Source organism: Patiria miniata, unplaced genomic scaffold (genome assembly GCF_015706575.1).
Source record: "Patiria miniata isolate m_02_andy unplaced genomic scaffold, ASM1570657v1 HiC_scaffold_24, whole genome shotgun sequence".
NCBI lineage: Eukaryota > Metazoa > Echinodermata > Asteroidea > Valvatida > Asterinidae > Patiria > Patiria miniata.
In genome coordinates, this window is record NW_024037063.1 from 8797218 (window position 1) to 8818864 (window position 21647).

Sequence of the window (21647 nt, forward strand, 5' to 3'; positions counted from 1 at the left end):
CCCCCCCCCCCCCCCCTCGCGATGCCCACGTCCTCATGGCTAGGGGTAAGTGAAGGAACACACACACATCCATGAAGTCAAGGCTGGCAAAAAAATAATCGCTGTACTTAACTATTAAATTCAAGCCTGGTTACGCCACTGAGCCGTAGGCTGAACCATATCGCACTGCCGTATCAGTGGCCTGCATACTTTTGTACCAAAAAAAGCCCCCTGAAATGCCAGCTTCAGCGAAAAGTGATCAGTGTTACATAAGTTTGAATGTACAATGTATCTTTGTTTTATTATATAGCTCTGCCTATTGGGATAAGTCAACCAGCTTACCCTATTGAAATAAGTGAGCCAGATGCTCAGGAAGCTTACAAGAAAGCACTTGAAGCAGGAAGTAAAGAGATCCACCGCACACGGCTCATGATTGTTGGTCAAGAACGGGTTGGGAAAACAAGCCTGATGAGGAATCTTACTCGTCAAAGGTGTGTTGTAGTATTTCTTTTTAATGAGTATATTTTACTACACGGTTGTTGGTCATGTTGATATGTAGTTGGTCTGGCACTGATGCAAAGAATGTACATACCCTAAACAAAAAAGATAGACAAGGCAAACGTAGAGAAACTAGTCCCAGAGTGTACTATATAATCTATTCATTTAATTCAGAATGGCTATATTCACTGCAAATTATTTCATCTATGCAGCCGACATATTTATGGGATCAGATTTTGTCCATTAATTGGCGTATCGAAAAGAATGTTGCATCCTGATGACGCCACTTTTTCATCATTTAATGATTTCATAATGAAGGTCGGTCATTGCAAATATATTGAAAAGATACGAATCTCGGACTGAGAAACATTTCAATTTTGAAAATGCACTGGACTTGTCTCCATAGACTGTACACTTTTTCCCGGTATTTTCAGGTAAGCCCATTGCCCAAGGCGTTTGGGCGAAATGATAGATATTTAAGTTTAATTTCTGGTATAAGCTATTGTAGTTCACAATTGACAGAATTGACAGTAAGTCAGCCAGTGAGGAAGTCAGATGCTGGTGGAATTAAGTCCATCAGGTACAAAGTGAAAATGCATTTTTATGTTCATGATACATTCAGTTTCAACAGGAATGAATCATCAACAGAAGGCATCACGTCATCATTAATTTGCAACATAGACATCCAACATGCAACATCTTGGCGTCTGCACCAGGAAGGAGGTAGAGAATTCCCCGTTTTAAATTCATTCAGCACAAATTGGTCCCTGTAATGCTGATATACACGTGGCTGAACTTACCTGGCTGCAGGGGTGTGAAATCTCAGCTTTGAAGCTGATTTCGGCTTTTTTGTTTTGGATTTCAGCTTTATTTCCCTCACTTATTGTGTGTTCAGGAGATTTCCAAAGTTCAGCTTTTTTACACCTTTTCCAGCTGTTTTCAGCTATTTTTATCAGTGGCCACTCACACCCCTGTGGCTGAAACTTAGACATAGCTGAAACTTAGAGGGCTCATTTTTGGTCAATTTTCCGGGGACAGACCTACCAACCGACCGACCACGAAGAAGCTTCTGCCAGAGCTTAAAAATTCTCACTATAGGTAGAAAAGATATAGCAATAACTAAAGTGTAAATTTTCATCATCGAGTAGCAACAACCCCCTGAACAAAGTAAGTTCATTAAAAATTATTATACATGTTATAATTTAGGTTAATCAGTTATTATAAGAGGCCCGGGTACCATCAATGTGAATCACTGAAACCTTCTGTCCAAATGTACATTTTCATTCTATTCTGTGTCTGTTGTATATTTCAGGCTTTCAAGTATAGGCCTGTTCCTACTTTTTCTGACTTTTTTTTCCCTATTTTTTTCTTGAAATTCTTACTTTTTCCTACTTTTTTGTCCCAGATGCACAACTCAAAAAAATAATATCTCATTGAATATTTTCATAGCAGCGTTACACACTGTCATACGTTAATCACAAAGGGCTTGGGCTCTGATCAGGAGCACTGAAATTAACTGTACTTTCAAGAGCTTGGTTCAGGATCTGGCACTAGTGTTGTGAGTACAGAACATGCCCAAAATGAGGCTTACGATGCTGTGGATATGGGTTAGTATCGATGAAAACTAATCTTGGAAGCCTGCGAAAGCCTACTCTTATCCTCCAAAGTTTTACTTTTAACTTGTTTTTAACTGTTCTACTTTTTCACCTGGGTCTGCTTGATAGCTTGACTTAAAACAATGTTCAAAGGCGGCTTTACTCACCTGCATACCACTATATATAGCTCACTAAAGAAGGGGCAAAGGATGCACCCCTGTATTAACATTCCCATACACCAGTGCTAAATGCCCATACTTCAAAATTCTTTTAAAAATACTCAGAACTCTCACAGGTATTTAAGCTGCACAGAAATATGATAATCAACATGTCATCTTTCATATCCTTTTAATTTTTTTTGGTGGGTTGACCAATGAATTTTCGAGAAATTTTCACCCAATTAAGACGGCCTCTTTTTTTGTGGAAAAGTAGACACTTGAAAAATGATCCCTCCACAACATGGTAAAATAGCACCACTTTCGAGCCCAATTGCATCCAAATTGCTCAGAATTGGAAGCTCCCAGTCCGGGCCAGAGTTTTATTGCCAATATCCCCCAATTTTGTTGCTCTCAGAACTCTCTAATATAGAATATTTTGAGGGTATGACTTTTATTCATGAGCTCTGCGGACGGGTTTAGGCCTATTTACCGGTATGCCCTTAACAGCTAAATAATTGCTGCAAACTGTTTGATTTTCTTCAGGTGAGTCCAATGACCCAACCAGCTTTCAACAGGAATACAAGCAGGGTGTGGCCAGTGAAGTGGACTACAATATCAATCAGAAAGTGATGGAACAACTTCTAGCTCATGAAAAACTAATACGGGTATGAGAGCATTGTAAAGCGAACTTTTAAACACACAATGTTCTTATGATGTACGTTAATCTACATTTGTATTAAGATCCCAGTTTTCTTGTAATGTGATGCTTCAGCAACGAATTTCGAAGATGCCACAGTGAAGCACACTGATGTGTATTGTTCACAGGCCACATAAAACTAGTATAACATCGATGTTTTTATTCCTGCTTGCACTAAAACTCCAATGACACATTTCCAATGCTATTTGTTTGTGTTGTACCAAGAATGCCTCAGGCGATGCAGGATCAGAACCACTTTCTTCACAAGGACAGGCAGCAACACATACTGAAGGTTGGACTAAAGCAAAATGATAATTTAATTGCAAGCTTTATATACCTACATGGGTGATTCTATCAATTTTGGGTCCAAAGTTTGACATTGTTCTTGTCCCTGTACGTTGCATCTGAACTTTGTAATTTTCTATTCAAGTATCATTAAGAATGACTTTGAAAGATGCTTTATTTGTTGAGTTTAGTCTTGTGGGAACTGCATTAATCAGGAATGCAGCAAGAATTATAAATTTCTAAATGACACATGTATTTATTTATTTATTTATTTATTTTGATTTTATTGCTCTTCTCCACTGGCCGACATAAAAAAACATTACAAGATATATACAGAATCATAGATTAAAATTACAGAGAATTAATCGTTAAAAAAAAGAGTTATTGCCTGTTAACAAATTAAGCCAGTGACTGGGAAGATGGAACAGGTGACTAGCTAGTACCTCTACAGAGCCATCCTACACAGGAAAACCAGGTCCTATATAAAAAAAGGGAAAAAAGGAGGGCAGAAAATAAGGCCAAAGGGGAAAACAAGGGAAAGATAAGAAGGAAGAATAAAAAATAAAGAATACCAAAAAAAATGTAACAGGGATGAGAAAAAGTGGACACCCAATTTATAGAATGACTCACATAGGCCTATATAGCAATTTCAAGTTTTTTGGCTCAGAATACTGTCTACACCCTGTTTTAACATTAAGTTAAGGTTCACATTCAGGAAAAAAGTTGTGGTTCCCACATAGCCTTATTGTATGCACATCTGAATTAAATTGGAAAAAAAAACAAGATAAGAGCAAAAAGCAAATGTGAGATTGAAATGATGTGTATGGGATATCTATAAATGTATTTTTCTATTTTTTTTTTTACAGCAGACAAAATCAAGAAAAAAAAGTTGAGGAGAAGACAAGAATCCGGCAACATGGAGGAGCCAATAGTTCTGAGCATCTGGGACTTTGCTGGTCAAGATTTATATTACACTACCCATCAGGTATCTTTCATTTCTTCACTCTGCCGAAAAGTACAGAAATTGGTCTTGAATACTTTTTAACAGCAATGTAAGAGAGAAATGTCAGTGTTGTAACGAGTCGCTCATTTTTGTCACTTGAGTCAAGTCATTTCAAAGAAGTGACATGTGTCGAGTCGAGTCATTAGGTCAAGAAGGTCGAGTCAAGTCGAGTCACAGTGTGTTGTCGACTTGAGTCGAGTCAAATATTTAGCTGGAGTCACGAATATCTGAGTCTTCTGATGAGCGAGTTGAGTCGAATCATATCCTCACAGTGACTCGATTTGAGTTGAGTTACTTACCCTTGGGGACTCAAGTCGAGTCACCCTTAGGGAATCAAGTCGAGTCACCAAAAATCGTGACTCGAGTCAAACTCAAGTCGAGTCATTGACTCAAGTCATTACAACTCTGATATACGATATGTTCTGACGTATTATAAGTTCCAGAGGGCCAGCCCACAGTCGTCTTTGCCTCTCTATCACTGACTGACCAACTCACTCACTCATTGACTCTCTCACTGTTAATTAGACTTGATTTAGCCTTACCGTGGCCCAAAAATGTGACTTTGCTCATTCCAGAGAGCCAGCCTATACATTTTAGGGTCGAAGTCATTAAGCAAGTCTAATTCACAAGTTTCTCGCTGACCGTCTCACAGACGGAATGCCAATTGTGAATTAGACTTGCTTAATAACTTCCGCCCTAAAATTTGACTGGGGTTAATTAGTATGGAAACTCCTTGTTGGGCCAAATTTGTTTGGGATTAGCTTTAATCTACTAGACGTGCGTAATCATGTTTTATTCCCATTTATTGTAGACATTTCTGTCTTCCCGGGCCATCTATGTGGTGGTGTTCAATCTCTGCCATGATCTCAACAAACCAGTTCCTGATTGTTCTTCAACTGCGCAGGTAAGAAACATACTCTTGAAAAGTGACATACTTCGCACACATTCATATGTTTTGTAGTTTGATACATTTGTACTTAATGAGATAAAAATCGGTAGGGTAGTCCTCAAAAGTCTGAAGACTTCATTTCCAGTGGGGTTCGTTTGTAGAAAGTCTTTTTAGGAGCTACTAGACGCTTGCACAGCAATAGTAAGAGTCAAAATTAATAGAAAAATTGCGGGTACCACGTATGGAAAGAAATCTCTTCTTGGAAGAAGTGTGGTTCTGAAAAGAACCGGTTGGTTGAGTGTAGAACTCAATGTTTCGGACAGTGTGCTCTGTCCGTCCTCACCCACCCGATGACGGACAGAGCACACTCTCCGAAAGGTTGAATTCTACACTCAACCAACCGGTTCTTATCAGAACCACACTTCTTCCAAGAAGAGATTTCTTTCCACATGTTGTTATCCGCAATCTTTCTACTCTATCTCATCCGTCATGTAACACTTCAAGTCATATATAATGATATGAGTGCAGAATAAACAAACAACGCGGCGTCTTGACTTCAAGATTCTGACCATTCAGCAAGCGCCTTGTAATATGTGTCTTCAGTAACCCAATGAGAAAAACATAACAGCAATGAGCAAACTTGGGCAAGGACCATTAGTGGACTAGTGGTTGATTTGTGACGTAACTTACGCCTGCCCACTTGTAGCAATGTGCGAATGTCTCTAGTCAAACACTCGTCAAAATGTCATCGCAAAACTTCTGGATCCTGGCTCTCTGCTAGCGTTATGAATGCGCGCGGCTATTGGTAACCAGCGATGCAACCAGCCCCAGTAGGTTGGTTCCAAATAGTCGACCAGCGTGGTCAACCACCGTCAACCAGACAGAGTTCGGGCTAAGGTCAACAATAGTTCTTGCGCGAACTTGCCCTATATTGGCTTATCAACAACTATATAGACTTATCAACTTTTCAGATTGTAAGTTGTTTTTGATTAACTTGGTATTTTTTTTTAGTTGTTAAATGTTCTATTATCGTGTCAGTATAATGTTTGTGTCACTGTTTTTAACATAGTGATTATAGATTTGATATTGATGATTCTTTGTTCATCTTCTTTTCTTTAAGCAGGGACAGGCAATGACCCCCATTCAGTATCTGGATTTCTGGATGCGTTCCGTGTACACCTACACCAAGGAGAACCCTTCCCAAGTCAGACTGGACCAGAAGTCCCCACCAATCTTCTTAGTTGGGACTCACAGAAACAGCGTAGGGGGAGAGGACATGCCAGACAAGGAACGCAAAGTCCTGGTAGGCTGTGTTTACCAGTGTTGTAGTCAAGGCCACAACCTCTGAGGCCGAGGCCAAGGCCGAGGCCACAACCTCCGAGGCCACAACCGCGAGGCCAAGGCCAAGGCCGAGGCCACCACCTCCGAGGCCAAGGCCGAGGCCGAGGCCAGCTATCAAAACACGTAATAAAATATAAATCACTAAAACAAGGCTAATATTATATTGGAGTTTTAACATCTTTTTAGTTGAATTCACTGAGTTTTGGAGTGCCTGGCTTACAAATTTACAGCTTGCAATGGGTTTCCTCTTGTAGGGAGTCCGGCAAATTTTATTAAAAAAAAAAAATCTCAAGTTTTGTATCACTGAAAGCAAATTACACAACAAAATCAATGGCATTTGAATCCGGCTCATAGGTGTTTGCCCTTTGGAGATACAACAATTTAAATGGCCAAATTTTGAGTTTCTATTCTGTAAGATTTACATCATTTACTTTTAGCATGTTTTATAAATCTTATTTTCAAAACCTATCAAAATGCTTAATATCATAGGAATCCCCATTAAATAAACAACAACTTGATTTTTGAATCAGGTTTTTACCACTCTTAACCAAAAGGTTACGACCCCCCCCCCCCCGACCTTCGCACAGTCCAGGCGCGCGCCGAGCAAACACCGCGATGCGACCAGACAATGCCAGACGGCCCGCCGTTACGCACGGGCAAAGCATAGTTCCAATCCCGCTCCACATAGCGGGATAAGTGTCCACGCATAATCACTGTTAATACCGCGGTACCAGACAAAGTCTGGCAATGGCCAATCCCGCTCCAAACAACACGGCAACATGGAACGTGCATGATATCACTCAGTTCATCAAAATGACCATGAATTCACGGATCATCCGATTTGAATCCAATGGCTTCGAGGAATTTTAAGATCATAGCAAGAGGTAGGGAGTCCAGAGGTTTTGGCCGTATATCTGTAACCACGCAAAATTAGTCAATTTCAACCATGCTTATACATGTAATAAGTATCAACATATGGCTCTAAAAATACAAAAAAAGTATCCTGGTACCACGAGGAATACTGACTCCTATTATTAAAACATTCATTCAGAACTTTGCATTCATTTGGATGGAAAAACGAATTCTGAAATTGCGCTTTCCATATCGACCATTTGCACCAAACATTACCGTGTGAGCCGGAACTTTCATTTAAATCACCGTGTAAAAATAAAATCTACTTGATAAATCGTAATTGTTTTTATCATATCTTTATGAAAAAAAAAATGGTACGGACTAGTACACTCGATCGTACCCAGAAAGTTCAGACTTTTACTGAAACAGTGGCATATAAAAAGAAATGATTAAGCTTGCCGCACCTTGCCGCAAATCATTTTTAAAGGTCTGGGTACAGAGGCGAAACGAGAAAACTTTGTACAACACTGCGACCAGACTATTCTACTACCACATGTTATTGTACGCAAATGGGATTGGTTACGCAGACTTATGTAGTCTGGCACGCGGTAACAGTTATAACGCTTGCACGCACGTGGAAAGCTGAAGCGCAGGCTAGGCGAAGATGCTATGTACGTGAGTACGTTCAATGCAACCATTTCCAGTTCATTCGTGCGTACATTGTATATGCGTTCGTTTCACGGAACCCACTGCGGCAGAATCTTGAGGGTTTGATACGGTAAAAAATTAAAATTGATTAGAATGGAAAACATATCAAAATGGGCGGCCTCGAGCCGGCCTCGACCGATTCGCCGAGGCCGTAAGGCTCCGAGGCCGAGGCCTTGCACTCCGAGGCCAAGGAAGAGGCCGAGTCCATGAAAATCGGCCTCAAGGGCGAGGCCGGCCTTGAGACCGTGTCCATGCAACAAGGTCGTATCTCCTAAAATGGGCCGTACGTGAATCATGAGTTTCAGAATGTCAAAAGGTTGTATCTCACTAAAAATAACCTGGATGTACACAAAATGTCAACGGACGTCGAGATAGGAACTTGTTGCATGGAGCGTATTCACAGAATGGAGTTATGACCTTGTTACACTGACGTGGCGTTATTGCTTCCGTATAAAGTTTGTTTTTTGATTACGCACTCTATTTAGATCAATCTGATTCTCCCCAAAATATTGTTTAGGGTCAGGAACAACAGTGAAAGACCTTTCTATAAAAATGTCTTGCTTTTTTTGGATTTTTTCAATTTGCAGATAAATGACATTTTCACTCACATAAGAAAAGAGCTGTGCACCAAGCCATACTGGAGGTTCGTGGTGAATGATTTTTATGCCATAGAGAACTCTCTCCCATCAAACAGCAAAAAGGCAAGTATCTTACAGGATTTGAGTAATGTTTTTGAGATAAATGCTTAAAAACAATCGTTCAGTGCCTCTGCATAGGAGTGCAAATAAAGGGTTAAGTGGCCCATATTTTTTTAATGCAATCCTTGAACATCACCTTTAATGTGTCCCATTGTACCTTATTATTAATTTTAATATGGTCATGTTAGGGGTATTTTGGTACGTCCTTTGTTTTTATGCTTATACAAATTTCCATATTTATTAGCAAAAGTGTGACTAATTTTAGGCAGAAACCCCATACAGCAATTTCTCACCAAATTTCTCAGAAAATGTTTTGTTTTTATGTGTGCATTTTCTTTTCTTTGGTGTTTTTTAGCCAATTAGCAAACTTCTGACAAATGTTTTGAATGAGCAAATTTGTTGGTTCACAATTGGAATGGAAAACGCCTAAAATTGAGCTGTGTCTTCCTAAATTAATGACATTACAGCAACTTTGCCCTCTGTTGTCGGGAGAAGCATGGAACAAATAATAAAGAAGTGCAGTTTTTAATAACAAATAACCAAAAAGGGATGTCAAATAATTTTCATAGATAAGCAAAGTGCATGTCACACATGTTTTAAACACTCTACACCTTTTTTTAATTGAGTCAGTGCTCTTCAATTTTATTAATGGACTGTGTGCATGAACAGTGGAGGGTGCTTCAGGACTGCCCACAAGAGCTCCTATGGAGGGACACATTGCTTAAGCGAATTTGTGACGTCATGGCAAGTATTCGTGCTGCGAATTCGTAAAAGTTGAACATATTTCAACTTGGGCGAATTTCGCAGCGAAATTGCTTCGTGACGTCAAATTCGCTTCGCATTCACTTTCGCTTGAAGTATGAACCGGGCTTAACTCTCTTTTTGTTACGAGTAATGAGGCAGTACTTGTGCATGCAGAGTCCATAATAGCTTGCATGAATTCTCATCCAAACAGATCTCCCACTTACGAGATCACATAGAGGCCACGGCAAGAAAAGAGCCCTACATGGGTGAGGAGATCCCTCTGCGCTGGCTCAAGTTTGATCGGAACAAAATGACAGAGGTAGCCATCCGATCCGCGCGCGGCACAGAGACACCCGTCCTGAACTTGAATCAGGTAATTTGAAGCAGTTTGGAGTATGTAGATGGCCTGTTTGGACCATGCAGTCACCGGAGCAATTGATTCTCACATGCTTATTGCATGGACAAAATATATGGGTGGCAAGTCATAGTCATTCCACACTAATTGTTATTTTTTTCATTGGCATGCTTCTGCATGGAAACAATATCAACAGCCAAAATTGCTGTTCATATAGACATAGGTAAAAATGTATTACTTTTCAGTGACAAATATACTGTTGAAAACATTTGACAAGCCTCATATCCAACTGTCGGCATATTTTAAAAGATTAGCTACAGATTTATAACAAACTGTGTATATTGTTTGCCCCTTTATGAACTTACAAATTATGGTTTATATTCTTATTTGCTAAGTGAAATTAGAGGTCAGTGTACGTTCATACTTGCAAAATATTGAAATCCAAAATATTGTGAATTTTTAGAAGTATGTGAGAAGTCGAAGAAAAAAAACCAGTAAAATAATCAGGCAAGCGTGATGTGTATTGTTTCTGTGATAACTCACAATCTATTTTTCGGTGATTAGCTTGCAATTTAATTGTCTTTTTAATGTTAACTATGGCTTTGTAGATAAAGAAGGCCTTTGGTGTTGAAGACGAAACTGAACTGTTGACGATGCTGAAGTTCTACCATGATCTTGGCCACATAATATACTTTGGAGGGGACGGTGACAAGAAAAGCCAGGCGCTGAAAGATGTGGTCATTCTGGATCCGCAGTGGCTGATTGATGTCTTCAAGAAGGTCATTACAGTTACGCCCCCTCAAAGACAGGTTAGATTATCTTTTATTAATCCCAAGAGTCGTCAGCGGCAGCAGAACAGTTTTCAAACTGGAGGGGGGGGGGGGGATCACCAAAAAGGGGCACTTGTTCAGTAAAAGGCATCTTCCATCGGTGCAGCAGCGTATATCCAACATTAATTTTTGCTGAAATGTCGACACGTTTTTGTAACCAGAAACTTGGCCTCCGTAAAATCAAATAGGAGGGATGGGGGGCCTGGTACCATTTTCCAGAATAGGGTGCGCTCTTCGAAACCGGCCAATATGCACACTATGCATTGCGTGGCCATTTTCAGGGTGCATTGTGAGGGTTTCTGGGCTTGGTTTTTATATTCCTCGTACATACCAGAAATCTCCATACCATTTTGGGAAATAGTTGTAAACAAATTATATGAGATGTTACGGCCAGATTTTTGTTTTCACTGCAGGTATTTTTCATCTCCAGCTTATATATGCTCGAGGGGGCACATTTATGTTCACAAAGGGTCACTTAGGGAAAGTGCCCCCCCCCCCCCTCTGCCGCCTCTGAGAGTCATATTTGGCCACTGCGGGTATTTCTCAATCATAACCAAGTCTAACAGTTATTGTATTAATAAATCATTCTATCCTCAGATGACTGATCATGTCCAGTCTTGGAATCGCCTCAAGGAAGATGGCATTTTGGAGGATATACTTATCCGCCACATGTGGCAAGACATTCTTCCTAAGAAACAGGCTCTTCTGGATCTGATGGGCAAGTTTGACTTACTCTGCGAACGAGTCGATCAGGTACTACTGTCTTTTTGCTATTTAGGGTCATATTTTGTCAATCCACTTTCCCCATAGTTGTTTTTCTAATTTTGTTTCCAATTCATGTTGCAGTTAATTTGTAGACATGTTGTTAGATCAAAAGGCTGTGGGGCTATGAAGCCAACTCATCACTCCTCATCAGTGTACATAGACACAGCAAACTTTCTCATTGGTTAAAAGTTGTGCCTCCTCTCTCCGGATTGGAGGGTAGCCTCCCATGGCTTTGCATCTTATCTGCATAACATACGATTGCCTTATATGGTAACATCTAAGTCAGTGGAGAAGTTTAAACCATGCTATATCTGTTGTAGAACCCCTCTGTAGTACAACCCCTCCAGAGTGAAGTTTTTGTAGAAAGTAACACCCCCATAAAAAATTGGAATTGGCCAAAGACAACACAGAGTGCATGTGAGTGTGCCTGGTCACTTTCACATATTTTGGCAAAGTGACCAGACGTACTTACAACAGTGTTCTATTTTGTCTTTGCCCAATAGGTATGTACAAATGTTTCTTTCTTTTTATTCACATCTAGGTTCCATTATTTCTGTTGTTCACATTTTCATTTACTTGGAGTATACAATCAATTACTTGAGTTGATCAGTTGGTTGAAGGTAAATTGTTCTTTGAATTTGTCAAGTTTACTCTTTTGCCAAGTTATCTAGAGATTGACAAGATTGAAGTTTGTTTTATGATGCTTAGATATTTTCATTATTGTTTGTATATTCACTTTTTGTAACTTTGGATGAGATTTAAGATGATATAAGTTTGATTAGTTTTTAGCAACTTTACTTTAGTTATTCACTTCAGTTATTCATGGAAGGTTTCACTAAGTTTCCTGGATTTGAGGAAAGTTTGGTGAATGTTTGTGGAATTGATAACTTGGATTTCATTCATTTAAGAATCTGGACCATGTATGTTTTTTAAATTGTGCTTGTGGATTTTGACATTGAATGTAAGTTTCACCATTTAGCCAAGGAAACTTCCATTGCAAGCACTGAGTGTATATAGATAAGCTGAAGCATGGCCTTGCCACGTTGTGGAGAGTGAATACTAATTAGGCTAGCTAGAACAATGATGTGCTTGTGTGTGTAGTATGGAAAGACCACCTGTCACACAGTAAGGGTAGCACTGGGGGAGCAGTAGTATGCCCCAGGCCATTGACTTGGCTGGAGTTGAGCCATACAGTGGAAAGTCTGTTGCTATAGCAACAAGGGTGCTGGCCAGCCTGAGTAGTGTGTTTATCTTTAAGACATGGCAGATAAGAGTTCTGGTAGTTGTGGCCATGAGATTATTAAGTTAAGTTTCCCCTGTAGGTTAGATAGTACATGTAGTTGGCCTTTAGTTTTAAAGTGATGTTTCTCCTGAAGTTTGATAGTATTGGCCATACTGATTTAAAGCGTTGTTATTTAGGAAACTGACTTAACCTTTTCTTGTACATTGTTTGTTTATTATGATGTTTGAATAAACACTTTCACATATTTTGGCAAAGTGACCAGACGTACTTACAACAGTGCTCTCTTTTGTCTTTGCCCAATAGAAATAACGTTACCACATGACAGCTGGGTAACACTATTCTTTAGCCACAATATTATATCACTGAAATCATTGACTTGCATCTAGTAGACTAATGCCAATATGTAATGTCACCGAGTGTAAATAATTAGAAAAAAATGAGAAAGCTAACAAATTTAGGTAAACAACATTTACTCAAGTTAATTGCTGTCACAGTAAAAAATGCGAACTGTAACAAATTGATGCTTTGATGCTCTCTCTTCCAATTTAGCTATGAGGAAATTTTAAAAAATTCAATTAGCATGGCAAACAGCAAATTAGCATGTTGTACTTGTTTTGTCCAGTGCACATTTTATGTTGGTGATTTCAGTGCACATTGCATACATGAGGCAATGCCATACGTGACAGGATGCTTAATTTTCAAGCATAGGCAAGTAGCAGTGTGCTTATCGTTTGTAATCTGTTATTGCACTGCGATTGTTCTGACCCACAGTATGTAATTGTTTCTTGCCAATAGCACAATGATCCCACTAGCCCTACCGTTTCTTACTACGTGCCCTCGATGCTGCAGAAGCGGTTCTCAGTCAGCCAGGAGAGTGACAAGCAGGACAACGCCAGCGTGTTTTTTGTGGATTTTCAAGGATTCCTTCCAGGTAAGCAAAAATAGGTTCACAGAATATACATGCAGGAAATGCGTGTGGTGGTGAGCTTCCCATTTTTTGACAATCTCCTGCTTTGTGTTGGGAGGTAGTCAAATCAACCATCATCTTGGGGCCAGTAATTTCACACTGCCACCTTGTGATGGTATATATGGCCTCTAAAAAGAAAGATGTGCACTGCATGTATCCAACTAACGTGCATATTAGCCATATGAGGCCACTGTTTGCACTTTGTACAGTGCATATCTGCAGCTATAGTGTTTGATTTCAGATATCTTCACGGACACTATCGACGAAAGCCTTGACCAGGCTAGTTCTGTCAAGGCACAAGCAAATCGCAGGTTGACCTGAGGCCAATTTCACAAGAAGACATAATACAGGGTGGACCCCCCCCCCCCCCAAAAAGGAACGGCATTGCAATATTTCCTGAGACTTAAACAACCTATGGAAAATTCTGTTTAAAGAAATATGATACCAAGATCGCCCGATTCGGTCAGGTAGTTTTTGTTCTAGAGCCTTTTTTGTGAAACAAAGTCGGAAGTCATTTTGTCCCAATGAGTTGCTACACTGCGCCCGCAAATTTGATTTAATTGGATAGAGGGATTAATTGTTATGTAATAATACCCACATGAAAGATGTGTCCTTAAATGGCTCTGAAGCAAAACTACTGGACCACATCAGGAGATCTTGGTATCAAATTTCTTCTAAACAGATTCTCAATCCATTGGTACAGGTGGTGTAATGTGAGTCTCAAGGTAGTGGAAGTATATATGCCGTTTCGATTTTTCAGGGGCAACCCTGTATACAGCACCACCTATATGCTATTCATGCACAGTTTTTCACGGGCCAAACGTTTGTCTTTCCTGCAATAGATGGATTGTTTCATCGGTTGGTTGTACGAGCGTTGCGATGGTCTCAGGATCTGGGAGGAAAAGATCCCAATCTGCAGTATGAACGTGGAAGTTTCTATGTTGATGTCCAACACGAGTTTGCGCTCCAACTTGCTCGCCAAAACAACCTTGCCTTCATAAAAGTAAATATTTGATTTAGTCCAGTGTGTTTGAAAAAATGTAAGTGCATTAATCTATTGTTATGATTAAACAGCATTTGCTACGGGGGCCAGGTTATAAGTTAGCACAAGTCTTATTGGATCCGGAGAGCTTGCCGTTTTTACTTTTTGATTTGAATATCCTTAGGGCAGTGTTCACTGCTTGGCATGTCATGTGCATTGCCCCCCCCCCCCCAGCACTGGGAATCCAACCAACTTATCTACACACCGTGCATATGTAGCCCACCGCTACAAAATTCACCATACAGAACAACTGTTCCCTCATAATATTGGGAGAAACTATGAGCTCACAATTTTGTGCAAATAGCTGATGAAGCCAACTTCCAAAAATTGAGGGCAAAGCTATTCCAAGGTGTGCTGGATAACATCCAAATGTTAACATTTTTATGAACCTCAAAGAGTTGAAATGTGTACATTTTGGACATTGACAAATCGGGCAGATGCCAAAACAGGACAGGAGAGCCCAGTTGATGGAGCACTGAAACGGCAATCCGGAGGTATAAACCCTGCTCCTGTCAATTCTCTATTCAACCTTAAGGCCCCCCAAAAAGTCTCCGGCTTCTGGTATAGAGCTTGCCCCAAAAGTGGTGCGGCGGCGGCACCGCAGCTTTTTTGTAACCATACTTTTTTTTTTACTTCAAATGTCGGCTGATGTTGCAGTTGACACTTTTGATCCCTTTAAAACTCTCAAAAAATAGCTTGAGGTGACCTCAGTAAGGCCATAAGGCTTGATAATTCTGCACCCACTTACGATCTCGACCACACAAACATTCTTCGAGAAACTGGGATAGTCAAGACAAAAATCAGAGAAAACAATAACGTCAGACCAAATAGCGACATCAACATCGTGCATTGCTGCCAGGCTGGTCATTAGTCTGCTCCCTTGCGTAGTACGCTAATTAAAAAGCCTTTACAGGTTCAAGAATACACAACCTTGCTCCCTCAGTCTGGCTTCCAGACACACAATTTCAAAATATTTACAACACTGTCTGCAAATGGTGCTCAACAAAATTTAGAGCAAAATATATGGGAGCCCAGAGAGACCACATAAAGCTATTAATCGATCCTAATCCCATCTTATAATTAAAACACATTAAAATTTTGCAGCAGCAGGATTCCAGTCAAACCAGTGAGTTTGGCTGTTTTGAGACATCATAAAAATTTTTTGCTGATGCGCATGGCTATGGTGCACACAGACCAGAAACTGGAGGCTTTTTTGGCCTAATATAATTATGACTTTACTGATGTAGCCTTAAAGAAAAAGTTCATGTCTTTTGTGTGACCTTTTGACAAAGGTGAGTGTCATGCGTGCACAAGTCGTCCATACAAGACCTTTCAAACAACAAAAGACAACTGGGAAGAAAACACCATCACCAGATATCACCAAAAAGGTGCTGTACTGTTGTTATTTAGTTTAATTCTAAGGTTGGTTTATGCATAAGAATTGTTTCTGTTACTGAGGAAACCAATTCCACACTCCTTCCTCGGGACAAAAATCTTAACAAAATGTAAAATTGCGTGTCATTGCTGGAGGTCTTTGGTCTCAATGGCGGTTGACTTTTACATGTCGTCTTACTCCATTTGAATAGTTCTTGGATCTGCCCAAAGTTTTTAAAGAGGATTTCAAAAAGATGTAAAGCCAAAGACTATAATTCCTTCCACTGACCAGTAAGTTTTGTAATAAACTGAAGGGAAAGGGAGTTTAAAGTAAATGGACAACTATAATAACTTGTTCAAGTGAAATTGCATCTTCTAATCCAAATAAATTTTTGACTTTTTGCCACTGAGTTGCTTCAAATATCCAACACCTCTTTACAGTATTAGTGACGGTGTAATGATGAAAACAGCAAACCTCATCTGTTTTCCTCCATCTTTCAAATATCCCAATGCTTCTGGCTTTATACTATGTTCCTCCAATTGAAGTAAGTTCCGAAGGCTGCTGTTATATAATTTAAGATAAACTTTTCTTCTGAAACAGGTCCATGATTTTGTAGAAGAAAATCTACAAAACCTAAAAGACATGTGGATCAAGCGAATCAATTACACTCTCAGCGTTGAATGCCCGTGCCAGCGCGGCTCACTTCACTTGTTACCTCTGGACAAGTGCTTGGAGAATCCGGAGGTTTCCTGCAGGATTGAGAAGTCACCTCAAAAAGTGATCCCAACAAACCCATTCCGAGCCATGTTCAACCAGGAAAGCTCTGAGGAAGAACCGACAGCTATTGGTAGGTACATTGTGTGTTGTAGTTGCAAATAGACCATGTCACATTTGCTTACAAAATTAGATGTGGGCGTCACGCAAATTTCGGCAAAATGTTATCTTCTACACTGCATGTACATCTTTTGAAATATGAGTGGTTGAAAAGTGTTCATATTGATGTGGGCGAAATAACATGCAAAAGATGCTTACATTTTGGGTTGGCTTCTGCTATACATCAGGCATACAATTTGTCCTACTTCTCTTGTATTCCCTTCAAAATTGAAAAGCACTGCAGAGTCTAATTGTACAGCTTACATTTTCCTCTTGCTTGTAAATTCCCAGTTGTATGTCTGATATACAATTAACCAGTTCATGCGGAATTATTTTGACAGTGACTGGACCCAGGCACAGGATTGTTTTTCACGAACCTCCATCCCAGAGGGGTTCAGACCGTCATCGGGTAGCACACCCTGATATTCCTGGCCTCGCTCGCTGCGAGCGGGTCGCTGACAGATATTTCCGGCCTTGCTCTGTGTTTATCTGCCATATCCGTTCCGAAAACCGCAAATGTGTTAAGTTGTGAACCCGCTGTTTGCTATCAGTGTAGGAGTATCAGGCAGAAGTGTTGATTCATTGAAGATAGTAACTATCTTACCCCACTACCACAATAGCAAGATTAATTTGTGGCCAGTCGATGATGCACTTTAATTGTTAGGGTTCTGCACTTGCTTCACGATTTCCCTCATTATGTGGATGTACCCTTTTCATCAGCAGGGTGTACCCTTTTCATTTTCTTCATTTTTATGCCCCGCGGCGAAGCCGAAGGGGCATACTGTTTCCGCCTTGTCCTTCCGTGGGTAGGTGTGTGGGTGGGTGTGTGGGTGGGTGTGTGGGTATATGGGTGTGTGTGTGTGTCCGGACAAATCTTGTCAGCGCGATAACTTGAGAAATACTTAACATATGAACTTCAAATTTGGTTTGTGGATTGTTCTTGGTAATCCTAAGAAGCCTTTTCCATTTGGGGCCAAAAGGCCAAAGGTCAAGTTCACAGTGGCTAAAACAATAGAAATCTTGTCAGCGCAATAACTTGAGAAATACTTAACATATGAAATTCAAATTTGGTTTGTGGATTGTTCTTGGTAATCCTAAGAAGCCTTTTCCATTTGGGGCCAAAAGGCCAAAGGTCAAGTTCACAGTGGTTAAAACAATAGAAATCTTGTCAGCGCGATAACTTGAGAAATACTTAACATATGAAATTCAAATTTGGTTTGTGGATTGTTCTTGGTAATCCTAAGAAGCCTATCGCATTTGGGGCCAAAAGGCCAAAGGTCAAGTTCACAGTGGCTAAAACAATAGAAATCTTGTCAGCGCGATAACTTGAGAAATACTTTACATGTGAACTTCAAATTTGGTTTGTGGATTGTTTTTGGCAATCCTAAGAAGCCTTTTGCATTTGGGGCCAAAAGGCCTAAGGTCAAGTTCACAGTGGCTAAAACAATAGAAATCTTGTCAGCGCAATAACTTGAGAAATACTTTACATGTGAACTTCAAATTTGGTTTGTGGATTGTTCTTGGCAATCCTAAGAAGCCTATCGCATTTGGGGCCAAAAGGTCAAGGGTCAAGTTCACAGTGGCTAAAACAATAGAAATCTTGTCAGCGCGATAACTTGAGAAATAGTTAACATATGAACTTCAAATTTGGTTTGTGGATTGTTCTTGGTAATCCTAAGAAGCCTGTTGAATTTGGGGCCAAAAGGTCAAGGGTCAAGTTCACAGTGGCTAAAACAATAGAAATCATGTATTTATTCTGAGATTATAGGGATTAGGGATTAATTCATATAAAACCTACAGAAGACACTAATGCTGTCAATGAATGTTCCATGTGACCAAGGTACATGTAAGTTGATGTTAAAAGAGTGGTGTAATGTCATGGGAACTGTCACCGTTGCGGGGCATTTGTGTTTGTAAACACACCTGACTTGTTTTTCATATTTTTGGTTTTGATGATTGATTTAATTGGTTTGTTTTGTGGAAACAGAGGACAAGCAACCGTTTAGGTTCATCCACCTGAGAGAGATAGCTAAAGAGCTCGGTGGAGAATGGGAGAGGTTGGCCACTTACCTTGATTTCACACCGGCAGAAATATTCACGTTTAAGGCAGATCACCCAGGTAGTGTTGGCGATGCAATTTTCTCCATGCTTACAAACTGGAAGCAGAGGTTCAAGGGAGGAGACTCCGAAGTGGTGAAGATGAAGAAACAGATGGCAGAGGCACTTGGAAAAATTGATAAAAACGAACTGGCTGGTAAGGTGCAAAAATACTAAAACAGTTACCAGCCCTACATTTGTACTTCCGGTAGTGTACAGTGGAGAGCCAGATCGAATGGCAGATTCATGGGGTGATCGATTGGGCTATATACGCCCTCCCCCATACTCCCCACTCCCCGCCCTATACCATCAGTATGACCAATGTTGATGATTTAGGTATATTTTAATGGAAAGTTCTGACCTTTTTTTAAGTTTAGAGAAAGAATAAGGTCATACAACATTGTGAATCTTAAGTAAATGCTTAAATCCTGTAGTCTGTCTATGCATCGACTTCAACACCTCGGCCAGTAACTAAATAAAAAAAAAAAAAAAAAATCCTTGACCTTCCACTGGACTGGGATTGGGGCTGTGTTGGGGATCAACTTCTACCCCCTGCCATTCCCCCTGCCCCTCCCTTCCCCGGTGGAAGGGGGGGGGGGGGGCTGAAGCCAATAGCGCTTTTATAAATATGTTACCTGTGGGTAACCTACTTGAGAGTAATGTATGTCTTAAAGGTTACAACAACATCGATCTTACTTCAAGGTTTTTTGTTTGTCCTGTTAGAAGTTCTACTTAATAGATTAAGACATGATGGGAAGTATAAAAGCAATAGTTTTTTTATCAAACCATTGCTGATCAAAGTTGCCACAGTATGCAGGCTATCTTGTTATACTTGCTACTCATTTTTAGCTCATTGCAGTACGAGTAAACAGCTCCCATTTTACCAACACGTTAAATGTTTCCCTTTTTGATACAACTCGGTGTATATGTGTCCTGTACAGCAGTACTTTAATCACACCAGTTTAGTATTTCATCCTCATATGCTATGCCATCACAAATATATTTAATATGTCATGATGCCGAATATATTCTGAAGTAGTTTAAGAAAGGTCATCGACCAGCTGCAGTATGCTGATGTGCCTATACCTCAGAATTAAAGAAATATTTTACTGTATGTCTTATGGATTATTGTTATGAGTTTGAATGAAATAATATTAAGAAGACAAACGCAACCTCATAATGATGCTAATATAATTCTTATCTTGGAACAGTCATTTTATTCTTGTAACTAACGTAATCAAACTGAGTATTTTCGCTGTAATACAACATGGTTGTAAAAAAAATGAATCCACATATAGGCCTAGGCCTATTTTAACAATAGTTTTGGATGGCTATATTATATTTCACAGTCTAATGTAATTAATTATGTCATACTGTCAAACATGCATTAGATATGCATTTGAATCTGTTTTAGATAAGCTGTTTAAGAAAGATGTATGACACTTGTTACATGCTGTAAGGATGATGTGCCTTTACTGTACAGAGACATTTTTTTAATGTATATAATCTGGTGAATGATTGTTTTGATGTGTGTTCAAGAAAACATTACAGCACAGAAAACTTAATTTCAACTGGAAACGCAGTGTCCGTTATTTAGAAACAATTAAGCTTTACAGGGTGAGTAAAAAGACCCCGAAACCCAAATGTTGGGACTATTGTTTTAGTGAAATTCTGCGTGTAGCACCTTTAAAATCTAGGATATGAAAGCCCAATTCATCATGTACTTTTCAAGTTATGGAATTTTAAACACAGCCACCGTTTTAAAGTTCTGTCCACGGATCACCAAAAAAAGTGTTAGGTCCTTCAGCAAAACGAAAACAATTCACAAACATCCCTATGGGAAATTTGTTGTCGTTTTGCTGAAAAAAACACTTACCTTTTTATGATTCGTGGACAAAACTTTAAAACGGTGGTTGTGTTTAAAATTCCGTAACTTGAAAATTACATCATTCAGTGAAATGATTTGAATGATACTTGTACTAAAAGAAAGCTTATGAATTGGGCTTTCATATCCTAGATTTTGAAAGTGTTACATAAAGAACTTCACTAAAACAATGGTCCCGACATTTGGGTTTCGTTTTTTTTTTTTTTTTTTACTCACCCTGTATAATCCTGCAGGTGGTTGTGTACTTGACTAAATTCGTGTAGTGTATAATTATGGGTATCATACTTCAATACTTTACAATTTTTAGCCGTCATCAGCTATTACATTCCTTCTTTGTATTATTTTGCCGTCAGCTTTTGTCATGTATTTTCTGTCGTGTCTTTTCCGTCCCTGTTTCGTTTGTAGTGTTTGTTGTTATGTTTGTTTTGTCTGTACGGGCTGTTTATTTTCCACAAGCCTCGGCTTACTTTGACAGCCTCGTGCTCTTATTTTCTCTTGTATAAATAGATAAATACTTTTTATTTTATTATTAGTTCCAAGCGTAGATTATTTTTGTTTATTATTTATTCGATATATATTGATTTTGTTATTTTCCTATGAACCGATTAATTATCGAAGTATTTTCCAGAAGGAGTTTGGAATAAATGTTTAATTGAATTGAAATGAAACACCTGCTCAAAATAAAGGATACCTGCACCCTGTCCAGAATAAAGAATGGCAAACCCAAGTGTTCATTGTGGTTTGATTGCGGTCAAACATGTAGTGTAT

General features: G+C 39.5%; 1 protein-coding gene across 2 annotated transcripts; it reads left to right on the top strand.

Moving 5' to 3' along the window:
* The first annotated feature begins 295 nt into the window (after positions 1-295).
* LOC119731680 lies at positions 296-20649 on the top strand. Of its 2 annotated transcripts, none has more exons than XM_038204887.1 (16): positions 296-470; positions 1100-1200; positions 2774-2895; positions 3153-3219; positions 4079-4197; positions 5027-5119; positions 6225-6407; positions 8593-8706; positions 9659-9820; positions 10411-10611; positions 11230-11385; positions 13436-13571; positions 14450-14610; positions 15942-16037; positions 16625-16871; positions 18885-20649. In XM_038204887.1, exons 1-16 carry the CDS (start codon positions 409-411, stop codon positions 19169-19171), a joined length of 2307 nt encoding a protein of 768 aa, XP_038060815.1. In that variant the 5' UTR covers positions 296-408; the 3' UTR covers positions 19172-20649. The 2 variants fall into 2 exon arrangements, with proteins under 2 accessions (XP_038060815.1, XP_038060814.1); XM_038204886.1 differs by having other exon boundaries at positions 319-470; positions 6228-6407.
* Positions 20650-21647: the final 998 nt, after the last annotated feature.